The sequence below is a fragment of the Oculina patagonica genome, chromosome 5, assembly GCF_052425735.1.
Source record: "Oculina patagonica isolate OP01 chromosome 5, crgOcupat, whole genome shotgun sequence".
NCBI classification, from domain to species: domain Eukaryota; kingdom Metazoa; phylum Cnidaria; class Anthozoa; order Scleractinia; family Oculinidae; genus Oculina; species Oculina patagonica.
The window spans coordinates 15,064,335-15,082,245 of record NC_135762.1 but is presented as its reverse complement, the minus strand read 5'-3'; the positions used below and the strand labels follow the sequence as shown (position 1 = coordinate 15,082,245).

The 17,911-nt window shown below is 36.0% G+C and overlaps 2 protein-coding genes across 2 annotated transcripts in view; both read right to left on the bottom strand.

The window, feature by feature from the left end:
* The window catches only part of LOC144655712 (uncharacterized), a 40,883-nt gene that overhangs the window by 6,894 nt on the left and 16,078 nt on the right, over positions 1-17,911 (bottom strand). The gene's annotated exons all lie outside the window — the stretch shown is intronic.
* On the bottom strand, positions 542-17,188 carry LOC144654071 (uncharacterized). Its single transcript, XM_078514181.1, has 10 exons — positions 17,183-17,188; positions 12,581-12,658; positions 12,334-12,349; positions 8,239-8,307; positions 6,167-6,235; positions 4,054-4,100; positions 3,920-3,978; positions 2,597-2,674; positions 1,544-1,559; positions 542-823 (listed from the first exon to the last, which is right to left on the bottom strand). The coding sequence occupies exons 1-8, from the start codon at positions 17,186-17,188 to the stop codon at positions 2,650-2,652; spliced, it is 369 nt and encodes a 122-aa protein (XP_078370307.1). The 3' UTR covers positions 542-823; positions 1,544-1,559; positions 2,597-2,649.

Genomic DNA, 17,911 nt, shown 5'->3' with positions numbered 1-17,911 from the left:
TGTAGGCAAAACCGTACCGTCTTATTCGCCCCTAACGAATAGTTGCTAATCAGAACGCTTTATTTCCGGCCCAAATTTTCTAAGCATTGGATCGGGTACAGTTGCTTCGTTTATTTTTAATTATCTACTCGTGTAATAATTTTTTTTGTATTTTAAAGCAAGCTTGCTTGGGGCAGTACTAAGAGACTATCGACACTGTGTCGGTACAGACCCCTTCCTTCCGTTTTATACGCTTCCAGTAAACCTCTATCATTGTTTTTAATTTTGTACATTATAAAATACTTAGTTATTAATCTTGAATAGGCTGCCTCAATTCGACCGTTTGATTACTCTTCAAACCTTCAGTAAACCTCAATCTTTAATCATATGGAGGTACAAAAACTCAAGCCTTAGATAATTCTGATCCCCTGCGAGAATCCGAGGCGCTGTTTATGTCAAATTAACAGTTGCCAATTTAAGTTAATTTTGCTAAGGACCACTCTTATGTTTCCACTATTAAAGGGGAAACGCCAAAAAGCGACCGAAGATAAGCAGACTCATACCATATTTAATCACATTTTATTGATTTTTATCATGTTAATGTTAAAACAATTATACCATGGGAAACCTCAGCATTATGGTATATTTTAAAAGGCTTTTGAAGAACCTTCAGCTTATCTCAGTTACACTGAAATAGTGATTTTCTAGACGCAGACCCGACTTAAGCAAGAACAAGAACATGGCTGGCAGGTCAGTCCATCAGGGCATGGTGGATTGAATGGTGAGACACAAACGTCCACGCTACATTGAAATGGCGAGTCACAACTGCAAACGTCTCCTATGCCTGCAATTAGACAAATATGACCCAAATATTAACTAAGTTAGAGCGATTTCGATTGCTTGCCGTAAAATCAAAAGCAAAGTAACCACTTTGACCAATCGTAAAGGACACAGACAATCCACTAAGCCAATCCAAACTCTAAGCAATCGAAAGCAAATACATATAGCCGACATGAGGCGCGGGAAAACGTGTATGAGCAAGTCACGATTGGTTTTGGTTTCACTTCTGATCACTAAGCATAGCAATGCAAAACCAAAGCAAACGCAAATTACTTCCGACACTTAAGCGAAAATCGCTCTATCATGAACATCTAACAAGTAATTACTACTGGGCAGGCATTATTATATGAATTTAAAGACCATCATGCAACAGGTTTTTTATTTCTTTTTCGTACTTCGAGCGCGTTGTAGAACACATTAGACAAGCTTACTCCGGTTTTCTTAGCGTGAAGCGAGTAGGAGCATTTCTACCTTCCCTACTCCCCTGGATGGGAACCTCCACTCCCTTCCCCCTGGATGGGATGCCAGTCCAGTGCAGAGTTACCCCCAGCATTAAATTCGTCGGTACCCATCTATACCCCTGGTTTGAGAGAGGCACTATGAGAGTAAAGTGTCTTGCCCAAGAACATACACAATGCAGTACCCCCGCCAATCGACAAACTCTTAAATTTGCCCTACATTCTCCTACTGTCTAACTACTAAATCCAAAAAAAGCTTGTCTTACCTATGTTGTGTACACGCTGCGGAAAAATGAATAAAAGATAACATCAATTGTTTGACGTAACAGTTTTATCAGTTTTATCAGTTCAACGGTGGAGGGGTGGGGGTGGGCAGAATCTGCCCTCAAAGACTTTTAAGTTCACTTAAAAGTGGCTCGTAACTTTCCCGTCTTTGGCACTCTATCGCACTTACACCAATTAAGTCGAGAAATAACAGTTAGAACAGATTTATGTAGGTTTTTATAGCAATAAACAAGAGAGGATCATCATCCTCTCTTGCAATAAACAAATAAAGGCTTTGACACCACAATTCGTTGTTAACTTAAAAACTACTCGGTAAAAGCTTTTGTTTTAACATATATTTGTCTAATCATCATAGAGCTTCATAAGAAACATTTACATTTTTTTGTTCAAAATCTGTCGGTAGGATTCTCAGAGCTACGGGTTTTTAACATAAATTTAAGGTGGCTCTGAACCCTACCGACAGATTTTGTTAAAAAATTTGCAAAAATTCAGTATCTTTTGCCGATTCGGCCACGATGTATAAAAATCAAAAGCTTTTACGGAGTAGTTTTCAAGTTGTTAGACTCAAACGGTACAGAACAAAGTATTTTGCACGTCCTTCATGCAAGTTGTAATGGCATCGAACTTGAACTGACTCTGTCTTCCGATAAATACTTTACTGGCCATAGTTTACAGTAATTTTATTTTCAGCCGCGCATTGGAGCCAGTTTTAATATAATGCCAAAGACAGAAAGGTTTAAACTATTATTGTGAGCAAAGAAAACCTTTTCATAACTTTGTAATATTGAAATATTTATTTCCTTACTAAAATTCTTAACAGCATATGGCCATCAACTGACGAGGTCTTCTGACGAAACTAGTTTTCTCCCATATCATTATGATATTTCCTAACTTTTCAAACTTTTTAACTAGATTAATCTAAGGAAAACTTGGTATGAAATGTAACTGTTTACGGATCTCGGTGTGTCATGGAAAAAAAACGTATAGAAAGGCCTACAAAACAAACAAAAAACAAATAAAATGTGAAAACATACCGGTCCAGCCAATACACACGTCATTAAGGCCAACATCAAGATGACAACGGACTTCATTGTATCAGCGAAAGCGAAAAGCTAAAAATACAAAAGGAAAAATTAGACTGAATAGAAAACATCAAATCTCTATTAATGTCATAATAATGGAAATCACTTCATAATCAACGACATTAGTTAGCATCTGTAGTAACCAATACTGAACAAACTGATTTTTTGAGATCGGCTTTTCAGGTTTAACGTATCTGGAACCTTATCGAAGAATTTTTCGTTTTTGACAAGTTTTGGATTAAAAATCATTTATAAAAAAGTAATCTCATACTGGCAAAAGAAAGGTAAAACTTGGCATTGTATTTCACATTATCATTATATGATAGCGTGAAAAAATCTTCGTCCGTTTGCAATTGTGCAATTCTAAGTCCAGCAGTCCGAAATATTAGATAAGTAGCCTGTTTTTTTTTTTTTTCTAAAAGCCGTATCTCGAGATTTTGTAGAAGCTCGAATTGACGATGAAACTTAAATTCTGCAATCTGCATTCCAGTCCAATATTGTTTAAAATTGTTCAATTTTCACAGTTACATGTAACAGGTTGCGTACTTTTTGCGCCAATTATTGGCAGGGCCGGATCAATAACACATGCAAATTACTTGAACCACATTTAGTTTTGTTTACGTTTTCCGAAGAGTGTAAAACAGGTCAATGAGTCGAAGCTCAATCCGGCCTGTGCAGAGAAAGACGAGGGGAAAGCAGTGGAAAATAGAGTCAAAATTTCAAGATAGCACTTTGTAAAAAGTAGTACAGTACATATGTAAATAAAATAATGTGTTTGTTTTGCTTTCGACCTTAAAATGACTCATATGCACAACTTATTTCGCAGGTAACATGAGAGTCAAGACTCCCAATTCCCGACAACAAACTTTCAGTCCTTGCCTTTACCGTTATAAATCGGACTGGACTTAAAAACAATGAATTGGAAAGAACAACGCTGAAAAACTATTTTCATTTATCGACGTTAACAATCATGGCTGGGCGTCCTGATCAATGACGAATTGAACAAAGCACTCCTGTTTAACCACGGTTATCCAGTCGCCTAGCTAGGTTTTTGCCTCGCTAATATCGTAGGCACTGGACAAGATTAGTTTATACTGTACTGACCTTGAGAAATTTCCTTTTCTTGTTGACGCTCCAAAAAGGCATTGGCGATGTGCAAAATAATGTTTTTCTGTATTAAAATCCTAACTTTTAAGAAACAGATTTGCGGTTGCACTTTCGGCTGCGAACGAATTCAAGACACGATTATCATGCTAACTTAACTGTACAACTCACCAAAGTTTGAAAGTACTTCGCTTAAGATTCTGCTCTAGAAACTCAGCACAGTCAACTGGCTACTGAAAAGAAAAAAATGGAGTTCAAATCATGTACGAAAACCTACGGTAGGGCGCGTCAAAAAATGTACTTACCTCTCCGAGATTTACTGCGAAATGAAGCAGGTTCTTTGTGCCAGCTTCTTAAGTAGGGGACGCGGCATAATTGAAAGAAAACAAAGAAATAATAAAATTAATAATTTATCATTCAAGACAATTCCAAAATAGAACGCCATTACATACTTACTAACGTGGTGATAAATAATGTCATTGTGTATGGGATTTCATCCGTTGATTCTAGAAACTGGCAGTAGACATGTTTATAGTTAGGGGTTCCTTTCGATAAAATTTGTTCCATTTTATGCATTTTTTGATGAAATTATTCTTATTTAATTAAACGTTTTTCGTCTTAAAACAACCAAACAATCAATTTGTGCTGCATTCTGAATTACGCATAAGAGCTGTTTAACTTGCTCCAGGCACAGTTAAAACAGTTGCTGCAAAAATACAATTGAAGGTGAAGAGGTTGCTACCTGGGAGTAGTCTTGACGCCGAGTGTTTCTTTTGCATTAGCTCAGCGGACATAATATAATAAATCTTTGAGGTCTATGTATTGTTTTTTTTTTAAACAAGATAAACATCTATAATGGTGTCTCAGTTGCAGCCAGTGCGCAACGTACATTATTGCCTTTTGAAAGGCAAACAAACCTGTCATACTGTGTGAAAACACTTGAAAATATTTAGCCCTTTTTTTCTAATTTAAAAAATGCCAATGTCGCTGTTTACTTTGCTTAAATTATCTTTGTCGCTGTCGTAATTTCACGGCAGCTTTCTTGTCGTTCGTCGTCATTTCAGTTCCAAACTGAGCGTCACGTCAAAAATCTAAAAATGCGTCCCACTCGTGACATTCTTTCGAATTCACTCATCAGTTTCTTGTTGACGTTCCAAACTGTCTTGCGGTGTGCAATCTGTAGTTTTAATACTTAAACAGCTTAACGTTTCAGCCAAAAGATTTACGTTTGCACTATCTATAGATCTCTAAAGCAAACGAACCAACAACTGAAAAAATTAACACTGAACTTATCAAAGTTCGAATCCACGCACCGCGTATGAGAAATTAAGATAGGCGTTTGTTAAAAAAAAAATCACAATTCAAAAATGATTACTTAGTCATGCGCTTCCAAAAGTCTACATACCTTTCTCAGAGTTTTGTCGTGAACTTAAAATTAAAAGCGTTTTGTGGCTTAGCTGTCTTTGTGTCGCCTCTAGACAAAAGATAATGAGGAAACAGTCAATAAATAGCCTGGTTAATTATCACTGTTTTGGCAAGGCCAAGTTGAAAGTCCTAACACACGAACAGACTATTGTGTAGATGATTTCATCCATGGATTCTAGGAAAGACCAAAAGTTTTAGTCAATGTATATCACGCTGGTCATTAATTTTTATAGACTGATTATACTCTGTTTCTATGTCTTTATACTCTAGTAAAGATAATAGCCAAGCCCCCACATCCAGTAGGGCGTAGTTAGAACCCAAGCCTCAGGCGAGGGCTCTATCAACCATTCGAGGTAGTGAACTAAAATGCGGCCATGTTCTTTTATCAGATTATAAAGACACATAAATTAAATGAAGATTTCATTCATTTTATGAAATTACTACACCCGATGCAAAGCAGCGAGGTTAATTCAGACGTACCGCCGTCATATATATCCTTTGTACTCCGATGAAGAATAGCTCTTTGTATGAAAAAGCTATCCACGAGAATATTCTATAACGATTTAAATCTCGCGTATGCAATCAAACTCAGACTCAGCTTTAAGCACATCCATCAAGTCAAATTTCTATATTCATAGCTCTTTCTAGATTCAAATATCTTCTATCTTTAGGAGACTAAAGTCTGCCTGAACAACAACTAAACCGGCTGTAATTAGTTGGTCACTATTTTGGTGTAATTTGCCCGAGGCACACTGTATAGTTTTGGTACTAAACTCTGCCATCGAAAAGGCACCACTGCCAGAGAAATAACATTGATTACATCGTTAGCTTTTTATCATTTTGTAAAACATTCTTGCTTACATTCGTAAAGCACCCTCAAATTTGATATAATTCGAAAAAAAGAAAAACCAAAGGAATGCAAATTACAGCGGTTTGAAAATCTTTAATATTATTATTATTATGCATGAAGCTCTAATGTCGTCAAACACATACCTTTCTCAGAGTTTGGTCGTGAACTTAAGATTAAAAGCGTTTTGTGGCTTAGCTGTCTTTGTGTCGCCTCTAGACAAAAGATAAGGAGGAAACAGTCAATAAATAGCTTGGTTAATTATCACTGTTTTGGCAAGGCCAAGTTGAAAGTCATAACACACTTAGCAATTGAGCGTAACGACGAACAGACTATTGTGTAGATGATTTTATCCATGGATTCTAGGAAAGACCAAAAGTTTTAGTCAATGTATATCACGCTGGTCATTCATTTTTATAGACTGATTATACTCTGTTTCTATGTCTTTATACTCTAGTAAAGATAATAGCCAAGCCCCCACATCCAGTAGGGCGTAGTTAGAACCCAAGCCTCAGGCGAGGGCTCTATCAACCATTCGAGGTAGTGAAATAAAATGCGGCCATGTTCTTTTATCAGATTATAAAGACACATAAATTAAATGAAGATTTCATTCATTTTATGAAATTACTACACCCGATGCAAAGCAGCGAGGTTAATTCAGACGTACCGCCGTCATATATATTCTTTGTACACCGATGAAGAATAGCTCTTTGTATGAAAAAGCTATCCACGAGAATATTCTATAACGATTTAAAGCTCGCGTATGCAATCAAACTCAGGCTCAGCTTTAAGCACATCCATCAAGTCAAATTTCTATATTCTAATTCATAGCTCTTTCTAGATTCAAATATCTTCTATCCTTAGGAGACTAAAGTCTGCCTGAACAACAACTAACCGGCTGTAATTAGTTGGTCACTATTTTGGTGTAATTTGCCCGAGGCACACTGTATAGTTTTGGTACTAAAATCTGCCATCGAAAAGGCACCACTGCCAGAGAAATAACATTGATTACATCGTTAGCTTTTTATCATTTTGTAAAACATTCTTGCTTACATTCGTAAAGCACCCTCAAATTTGATATAATTCGAAAAAAAGAAAAACCAAAGGAATGCAAATTACAGCGGTTTGAAAATCTTTAATATTATTATTATTATGCATGAAGCTCTAATGTCGTCAAACACATACCTTTCTCAGAGTTTGGTCGTGAACTTAAGATTAAAAGCGTTTTGTGGCTTAGCTGTCTTTGTGTCGCCTCTAGACAAAAGATAAGGAGGAAACAGTCAATAAATAGCTTGGTTAATTATCACTGTTTTGGCAAGGCCAAGTTGAAAGTCATAACACACTTAGCAATTGAGCGTAACGACGAACAGACTATTGTGTAGATGATTTTATCCATGGATTCTAGGAAAGACCAGAAGTTTTAGTCAATGTATATCACGCTGGTCATTCATTTTTATAGACTGATTATACTCTGTTTCTAAGTCTTTATACTCTAGTAAAGATAATAGCCAAGTCCCACATCCAGTAGGGCGTAGTTAGAACCCAAGCCTCAGGCGAGGGCTCTATCAACCATTCGAGGTAGTGAAATAAAAATGCGGTCATGTTCTTTTATCAGATTATAAAGACACATAAATTAAATGAAGATTTCATTCATTTTATGAAATTACTACACCCGATGAAAAGCAGCGAGGTTAATTCAGACGTACCGCCGTCATATATATTCTTTGTACTCCGATGAAGAATAGCTCTTTGTATGAAAAAGCTATCCACAAGAATATTCTATAACGATTTAAACCTCGCGAATGCAATCAAACTCAGACTCAGCTTTAAGCACATCCATCAAGTCAAATTTCTATATTCATAGCTCTTTCTAGATTCAAATATCTTCTATCCTTAGAAGACTAAACTCTGCCTGAACAACAACTGAACCGGCTGTAATTAGTTGGTCACTATTTTGGTGTAATTTGCCCGAGGCACACTGTATAGTTTTGGTACTAAACTCTGCCATCGAAAAGGCACCACTGCCAGAGAAATAACATTGATTACATCGTTATCTTTTTATCATTTCGTAAAACATTCTTGCTTACAATCGTAAAGCACCCTTAAATTTGATATAATTCGAAAAAACGAAAAACCAAAGGAATGCAAATTACAGCGGTTTGCAAACTTTGATATTATTATTATTATGCATGAAGCTCTATTGTCGTCAAACACATACCTTTCTCAGAGTTTGGTCGTGAACTTAAGATTAAAAGCGTTTTGTCGCCTAGCTGTCTTTGTGTCGCCTCTAGACAAAAGATAAGGAGGAGACAGTCAATAAATAGCTTGGTTAATTATCACTGTTTTGGCAAGGCCAAGTTGAAAGTCATAACACACTTAGCAATTGAGCGTAACGACGAACAGACTATTGTGTAGATGATTTCATCCATGGATTCTAGGAAAGACCAAAAGTTTTAGTCAATGTATATCACGCTGGTCATTCATTTTACAGACTGATTATACTCTGTTTCTATGTCTTTATACTCTAGTAAAGATAATAGCCAAGTCCCCACATCCAGTAGGGCGTAGTTAGAACCCAAGCCTCAGGCGAGGGCTCTATCAACCATTCGAGGTAGTGAACTAAAATGCTGCCATGTTCTTTTATCAGATTATAAAGACACATAAAATAAATGAAGATTTCATTCATTTTATGAAATTACTACACTCGATGCAAAGAAGCGAGGTTAATTCAGACGTACCGCCGTCATATATATTCTTTGTACTCCATGAAGAATAGCTCTTTGTAGGAAAAGGTATCCACGAGAATATTCTATAACGATTTAAACCTCGCGTATGCAATCAAACTCAGACTCAGCTTTAAGCACATCCATCAAGTCAAATTTCTATATTCATAGCTCTTTCTAGATTCAAATATTTTCTATCTTTAGGAGACTAAAGTCTGCCTGAACAACAACTGAACCGGCTGTAATTAGTTGGTCACTATTTTGGTGTAATTTGCCCGAGGCACACTGTATAGTTTTGGTACTAAAATCTGCCATCGAAAAGGCACCACTGCCAGAGAAATAACATTGATTACATCGTTAGCTTTTTATCATTTTGTAAAACATTCTTGCTTGCAATCGTAAAGCACCCTCAAATTTGATATAATTCGAAAAAAGAAAAACCAAAGGAATGCAAATTACAGCGGTTTGCAAACTTTGATATTATTATTATTATTATTATACGTTACTTCAAAAACAGTATAATCTTGATTATATTCTAATTGTGCAACTTGAATGGTCAAGAGGCGTACTTTTGTCAATTTGGGTCGGTCCAAATTCGAATTGAGTTCAGCTCATGAAAGGTACGGCGTGTGAAACGGGCCTAATTGTATTCTTATATATCTTCATATAATATTATTTTGTAAATTTGTTTTTTTTTTCTTCTTTTTAAGTTTTAAATTAACTTGATGTAGGCGCATTTGATCATATTCATATGCTAATTTGCGCCGAATAAGTATTAAATTATTATTATTATTACTAAAACCTCCGCAAAAGACAAGTTTACGACTTAACAAAAACTTTCGACAAAGACATGTTTACATACGTCATTCTTAAGCACATTGTTCTCTGTTCACGCACATCGAGTTACTTAATTTCAGTAATATAGCGATTAGTAAGCAAATTATTATCCCCGAGTATTGCATTACTCGGGGAACTAAATTCTTAAGTTATATATTTTGCCGTTAGAAAATTGAGATTGGATTTTTTGCATTTGGTTACATGGTCTTGCTTACGGAGGAAAAAATTGATAGTTTCTTATTGAAACTTATCCTTTAGTTGAAATATAACTGAATGACTTGGATGCATGTGGTTAAAGGAATTTTTGCCCTCAAATGGAAAATAAACCTAAAAATTATAGTAACCTTAAAAAGGATAACAAAAAAGTTATAAGTCATAAAACCCAACAGGAGCAAGAATTTTTAAAAGAAGGGAAGATTGAAATGGATCCGTCGACAAACCATTTCTCCATATTCCATTTATAATTCTGTTGGTTTGGTGTACCGCACACAGAGGTATGCGATATCTTTCTGTTTATCGTACATTTTGTCTGTAGACCATAGCTTAATAGTCCAATATAAAATTCTAAACATCATTAAAGATAAATTTCCAAGGGTAAAGATAAAAGGGAACTGTCAAATGACTCACAGTGACTCATCACGTATCAAACCGTTTTCCGTGGGTATTCTTGGTAATCAAGGGACCGCGAAGGCGAAGGGGGGGGGGGGTGGGGGACTAGTACGGCTATAGGCAGCCCTACCACTTTTTTGCTTGGTTGTTTTTTAGGGCTCCAAATAATATAAAAAAAATTATGAATCTTACTATTTAAAAATATTTCCCCTCTATGCAATTAAACGCGCCTTTTTGACTTGATCAGATTTTTTAGCCCTACCACTTTCAAAATGACTGTCCCTGCGGTCCATGGGTTTGCTAACAGTTTTCTATAAGAGTTTTCCAGCCTTGTCTGATCTATCGCTACTTAATGAAGAGTTTTCTAAAATCTGAAGTTAATTTTGAAAAAAAATTGGAGAAAATAGAGGGTTGACTGAAAAATAACAACACAAGATCATCAGTGTTATGTCAATGTTTCATCACAGCATTTTAATTATTCACTTTGCGTATAAAATATTTACGCGCAGCTATTATTAGCTGTACAATTCGGTTACCTTATGGTTAATTTATTATACACCACGTCTTTTAAATTTAATAATTACAAGGCTTCCTAAATCAGTTTTTGTGGTACGTATCGTACACGTTGCGTTCACTTGCCAAGACAGCCCAATGTTGAGTACTCTAGCTCAATGCTTTTTGCACGTCCGTGTATTGCATTCACAGGGGCATGGTATGCACAGAAAACCAGGATTACAAGGAAATTGAAGTTGTGTCGTGATTCTAAATTGCAATTGCTAGTGTGAAAAATATACCCCCAGCTCACTTAACCTCTTGAAGTTGATTTGTATTTCTTCACTGCAATTGCTAGTGTGAAAAAATTAGGTATAACGTGAAACACAGTAGTTAGATAGGAAAGGTTTCGAAGCTTTTATTTCATTCGAACTGAAGACAATTTTCCACTGATTTGCTTAATCAGCTGGTAACTGCCAAAAATATACCCCCAGACTACTTAACGTCTTGAAGTTGATTTGTATTTCTTCACTGCAGTTGCTACTGTGAAAAATTTAGAATGTTGACATTATGTCTTTGAGAATTGAAATTGACCAAAAATCGTCTTGCGAGTGCTATTGTTCAGTTTTGATCTTGGGTTCTCTCTTTTTCATCAAAGAAGTTTCCGTCCGTTTTATTACAAGACACGGTTCTAGTATGCAAAGAGCCCCCAAAATTCCTGGCACCAGTGAATAAGTCTATATATAGGCCTATTCAAAGAAGTCCCACTAGTTGAGATGTACACTATCCGTTTTATGCATGCTTCTCTGAAGGAAATTAGGCAGCTCGTCTTGCATCTCTTTAGCTGATGTTTCTTTTATTAAAGGAGCTCTGTCATGGATTTTAACAGATTTTTGAATAGCCAAAATTTATATTTGTGTTGTAGGAAACCTAAAGATAATGTTAATGGTTCATTTTTATTAACAAGTGCTATATTAAAGCAATGACACTGTTAAGAAGCATTTTTGGCTCTGGCTAGGATGAAAATAGATTGCAATTAAAAAAAAATAGGCTTTACTTTTCAAAGTTGTTTCCCGATGTCATAAAAAAATTGCTATCTATGGCCAAAGTTTGATTATTATCTACAAATTAAAGGGATTATGTAACGGATAAACAGCCAAAATGTATATTTGTGTCGCATGAGACCTAGAAAAAATACCTTGTCCATTTTTATTAAAAACTGCTATTTTAGAGCACTGAAACTGTTAACACTAGTATTATTAGCTGCGGTTGGCGCGGATGGAAATGGATTGCAATTTGAACTGAAACGTTAGGGAAACGTTTTCAAATTGTTTCAGCGCGTCTTCAAAAAAATCGATATTTATAGCCGTAGCTTGATTTCTATCTACAAACTAAGATTATATCGTCCTTTAGATGTTCAAAGGGCTTCCACTAATTTCGGAACAGTTTAGACCAAATATCTGCGAAATATCCGTGACATAGTCCCTTTAAGGTTCTATTTTCCATAAGATGTTTAAGGATAATGTTTTTCATAGGGATAAAGTTGCCTACCACTAATTTCAGAACAGTTTAGACGAAAAATATGCGGAATTCTCGTGACGTAGCTCCTTTAATTTAAAGTTTATTTAAAAATCACAAAAAGTTTTTTGTACCTGTGTCAAATGGACGCTGTTGAAAAAATCAATAAAAATAGCATCAGTTGGTTTGATCATTTTGTGATCACTATGGCGTTCAGTTATGTAATTTGTAGTATCAGTTGTCTTGTCGAAAATATTTCAACACGGCAAAAGCAATAACATAATATACTCCTGGTTTTACCAGTTGCCAAAGGTGTAGTTGCAAAATAGATAAAAAAAGAATTGAAAAGTCCTACAATCAGAAACAAAACAAAAAACCTACCGGTCCAGCAAATACACACGCCAAGGAGAACAGCATCAAGATAACAATGGTCTTCATTGTACTGATGTAAGCAAAAAGCTAGAAAGAACAGAAATAAAAAAAATACATTGGCCTCGATACAAAACCACCAAATATCTATAGAACAGTAACAAAATCAATGTATACACCTCTAAGTAATCAAGTGCGAGGTTCGTACTGTAAGATACGAAACCAATTTTTTCCCTCAATTTATGGACCGTACGCTTCGTGCGGGAGCATAAATTGGGAGGGAAAAAATCGGTCTGTATCTTGCAGTACCGACCTCGAACTCAATCATATAAGAGGTTTATATATTGTCAAATATACTCAACAATGTAAACAAATATATATATATACTTACGGTTTAAGCTTCTTTGGCAGAAAGGATACAAAATTGCTCTGTCGACAATGAACTGAATTGATATCATCAAAACAGCGCCATTTATATAGCTTTGTGTTGTTATGTTCGATGACTTGGCAAAACCCTCCGACAAAGACAAGTTTACGTACGTCATTTTTAAGCACATTCCTTTCTTCATGCACATACATGAAGTTTTTTTTAATAATAGTGACTAATAAGCAAATTATATTGAGATGACCCATTATCAGTATTGCATTCGTGCATTTAAGGTGTCAGGCCATAACAGAGATCTTAGGACTGAATTGTTAAAGTTATTTTGCTGTTCCTTACTTTAGTATATTGAGATCGAAATTGGCTTTTTAGAGGTCTGTTCTGGTGTTAAAGGAAATCCATGGTCTTGCTCACGTAAGACAAATTTGATAGTTTCTTATTTAATCTTATCCATTAGTTGGAAAATAAATAACTTGTATGCATTTGGTTAAAGGAGTTTTTGTCCTCAAATGGAAAATAAACCTAAAAATTATAGTTAACTTAGGAAGAATAACACAAAATAACATAAAACCCAACAGGAACAAGAATTTTTAAAAGTAGGTAAGATTGAAACGGATCCGTCAACGAACCATTTCTCCATATTCCATTTATTATTTAGTTGGTTTGGCGTATCGCACACAGAGGCATGCGGTATCTTTATGTTTATCGTGCATTTTGTCTGTATCATTGTGTAATAGTCCAATATTAAATTTAAAACATCATTAAAGATAAGGGTCAAAGAATAAACGAAAGCAGTGAACTGTCAAATGATTCATAGTGACTCATCACGTATTTATAATTAAAAACACTTCCTTGTCTATTCTTAGTCATCAATACAACAACTTGTTTAAGGGTCACTTTTGCGTAGATAAGCAAAAAAAACAACACTTTTGGTCTGTCACTTGTGAAATAAATTTAACCAGTACTAATTTCAATAGGTAGCTTGTGAACAAGTTAAAATATTGGGCAAAGTAATCAAACTTGCTTCAGTTTTCAGTGCATTTTAGTATTTGACTTAATTGCTAATGTAATTTCAGTTCAAGCTCACTTCATGTTTGCCATTCTGAAGTACGGTATATCTCAGTATAAATCTAGCGACAACTTAATTCGTTAGCCCCCTTAAAGTCGGGTCCACGAAGGTTCCCTCAAATGACTTGCGAAAATTGTCGTTATTGAGTACTAGTGAACGGAACTGGAATCGTACAGAATGAAAATCTATTAAATTTGTTGTTATCAGGGCCATTAATTAGCTGGGATATCCATGGTTTGCATTTGTTTAAAACACGGCTTTTAAAGGTTTGTCATGTTTAACGATAGTTTCATTTCCGCATCGCTTTTATAGATAACTCTTGTTCTTTCCTCGGCGTTTTGTGTTTTGCGTGCAGGTCCAGTATTTCACTTGCATTGTGCTTAGTGCTTTGATATTAAGAGTACTGGTACGTGATTTTAAACACAAATTTTTAAGGAAAATAGCAAGAAAAAGCGAAAACAAACAGCCAAATGATTTATAACGACTCATCACGTTTCAATTTGCGTCATCAACATAAAACCCAAGATAGCTTAGAGGGCCAATAAGGGCCGATTTGCACGGTATGACTTTCTCAGTCGCATGCGACAAGCTTACGACAGGCCTACGAAGCGACTTAGGACCATTTACTGTATTTACACACGCGCGTGTCTGTCGTAAGAATGTGGTAGTCATGTAGTAAGCTTGTCACATGCGATAAACGTAGGCAAAATCGTACCCTCTAATTTTCCTCTAACCATAATCAGAACGCTTTATTTTCGGTCCAATATTTCTAAGCATTGGATCGGCTACTGCATGTTGCTACGTTTATTTTTTCAATAATTTTAGTCGTTTAATAAGTTTTCGTATTTTAAAGCAAACTTGCTTGGGCCACACTCCTCGGCTGTGCACGATCCGTACCGGTGAAGACCAAGTGCTGGCATTATATTCTCCAGTTTTCCATGCCACGCTTGGTTAATAAGACCATACATTGCAATTTGTTGCAATCATATGCATATAACAAAATAAAAAAATGGCTGGAATGGCTTTTGTAGGAGTGTGCCGATTGAATGTTGGAAGTATTTGTATCCCTTTTATACGCTTCCAGCGTATTTTTACAATTGTTTTTATTTTTTATGTATTACGATTCCCGGGTATGATTAGGCCAGTAAAAGTACGTAATTAGTTCGTAACCCTATCCAGACCGGGGGGGGGGGCGGAAAGTGCCCGCGCTGACTTTGAACGCTAATAACTTTTTTAATATTCAACCAAACGCTGCTAAACTTTGCGACTTTATCTAAAATTTATCTGGGAATAATTTAGTGGAATAAGTTGCTGTGTCAGGAACTTGACGTCACCATGGCAACGGCCTTTTTTACGAGCATATTTTCCCAAATTTGTAATTTTCGTGTTTCGATTAATGAAAAATAACTTTAATGCAATTATTTTCACCTTTTTACGGTTTTTAAGCACAGTTTCATTGATTTTGAGTACTTTACAGTAATTTTGGGCGGTTTTCTGACGTTTTGGAAAAATTCAAAATCTAAGATGGCGGATCCAAGATGGCGGCTGTTTTGACATAATGATGTAGTTGTCACGTGATGTGACGTCATCATCCCACGTGAAATATACCAAAAGTTAGATTTTCGGACATACGATATGTCCTGTAAGTTTCATTGTGATTGCTTAAATATTCTGGAAGTTACGGAGGGGGGGGGGGAATCCGCTCCCCCCCCCCCGGTCTGAAAAGATCCAAAAAAAGCCCGGTCTGAATAGGGTTAATATTGAATTAGCTGCCTCATTTTGACCGTTTGATTACTCTTCAAACCTTCAGTAAACCTCGATCTTTGAGGAGATGAAAAATTATAAACCCAAGCCATTATAATTCTCTGGGCACAGTGCAAAGGGCTCTGAAATATCTCTCTCTGCTTCTCTTCTCCACTCTGAGCCGTTCGACGGAAGGTGCAAGCCACTTAATAAGACTTCTAATGGCTTCCACTGTCATAATTTAGTTGATTGTTTTTTGCAAACTGATCTGCATATCTGCATGTACGAAAGCGTTCGTGTTGACCTTGAAAGGGAACTGAAGTATTTCTCTATTTTTACTGCAAAAATAATGCCTACGATTTAACTTTTCGTAACTGTTATCATTTATAATGTTACCGTATACTGCGTTAACTTGACTTTACTTTATGTAGACACTACGTCCATATTGTCTATTGCAATATAGTCGTTTATTTGCTAACCGGACTACCGTCGCGCGCACCCTTTTAAAGGGAAAACTGAATCTTTACTTTCGGCTTAAAAATTAGAAAATTCTGTAGGTCTTTATATTGTATTTAATTGTCTTCTGAAACAAGTAGACTACTTGCTCTCTTTTTTTTCTATGAGCGATAGTCTGCGCTTCGTTGACTATTTAAACATTAGTATATACTAAAACAGTGGATAGCGCTTTTGGTGCGCGCTGATTGGCTACTCACACCCAAAATATCCTTTGCTATTCACCTCCGAACAACGCGCGCAAGAAAACTGCAATCTTTGAAGGGGAAAACTAGTCAAAAATTATTCTTTCGGACTACATTATCCCACTGTTTTGGTATATACTAAAACAGCTATTCACCTCAGTGTCGGTTGTTATTGGTGGACTTCATTCTAATAACATCAATAGAGACAGCGGAATTGAAATTCCTGAAGCATGGATACCTACGCTCAGAAAGCACAATAGCCGTTCAACTACAAACCGGACCTCTGAGGGAACTTCATCTGTTAGTCAGAATATCGATGAGGATCGAAATGCACCAATCACAGCGAACCAACGTACATAAATAGCGACACGTAATATAAACAGTCGACCTCATCGCCTGATGAAGACTAGCGATCAACATCTCAAAGCGATTCTATCGTGAGACAAACGAATAAACGTTCATTACCTGCTGGATAGTTGCTAATTATTTTAACTTAATAGACGAAAGACTTGAAAGTTGAAATGTAACAAATGTAACAAAATCTAGACAATAAACCTCTTTAAATTTCTTGTCTTGTTTCCAAAATGTTGTAATGGACGAGTACTATCGAGGTATTTTCTTCGGACGGGCACCAAGGCGTCAGGTGATCAATTTAAACTAATCTGAATCGGAGAAAATCTAGCGATGAATAATAATCACTCAAAGAAGACTTGTGCTCTTACCCTCATGTTACGTTCATGTACTTCGATCAAACTGTGGGATTTCAATGTAACTTAGTGATACCAAATCATCACAAGCTGTACTTTTTTGTGAATAAGTTATATTCTCCTCAGTGTTATTTTTATTTGATTTGATAAAGTAAACTTTGCTTGTTCAGGCATGTACGTTAATGTGCTAAGGACACTATAATAAAAGCAACGGACTCACTTCATCGTTAAATCAGTTTTTATTGACTGTTATCATGTTAATTGTATACAAAAAACGTTGCATTATTTGGATTGTTTAAAAGTTTTACAAGAAGACATGTACAAAAAGGCTGTTTAAATACTTCCAGCCTTTCTTTCTTAAGAAAATCCTTATTTATTGTACATGTAAAACGCATTGTCGAAGTGGGCAAAAGCAATTACACGACTTGCAGACGGATCCTTCGAAGCATGGATTCAGGGAACAGATGGACTCTTGACATGACCCGTCACATGTTTTGCAAGATAGACGAGGTGGATCTGTTAGTATCACACCTGCAATAAGATAAATATTAACTATTTAATAAGCAATTATAGGATGAGGCTGAGGATGATAGGAAGAATTATGCAATCGAGGAGGCAAAACAGAAGCCAGAATCGGAATGAGTGTGACTGACAATTTTTAGATACACTGTTATCGCAGTTAAAAGGTTTTTAAAACTTAAGAAGACTTTTTGTACGAAAAATAGGCTGTTGGATGGCAAGGTC

Excerpts from the sequence above, each read along its gene's own strand:
- LOC144654071 (XM_078514181.1), bottom strand. Across the intron at positions 4,101-6,166 it reads ACGACCAAACTCTGAGAAAG|AAGCTGGCACAAAGAACCTG; the intron begins GTATGTGTTTGA and ends CCCCTACTTAAG. Across the intron at positions 3,979-4,053 it reads TCGCAGTAAATCTCGGAGAG|CCAGTTGACTGTGCTGAGTT; the intron begins GTAAGTACATTT and ends TCTTTTCAGTAG.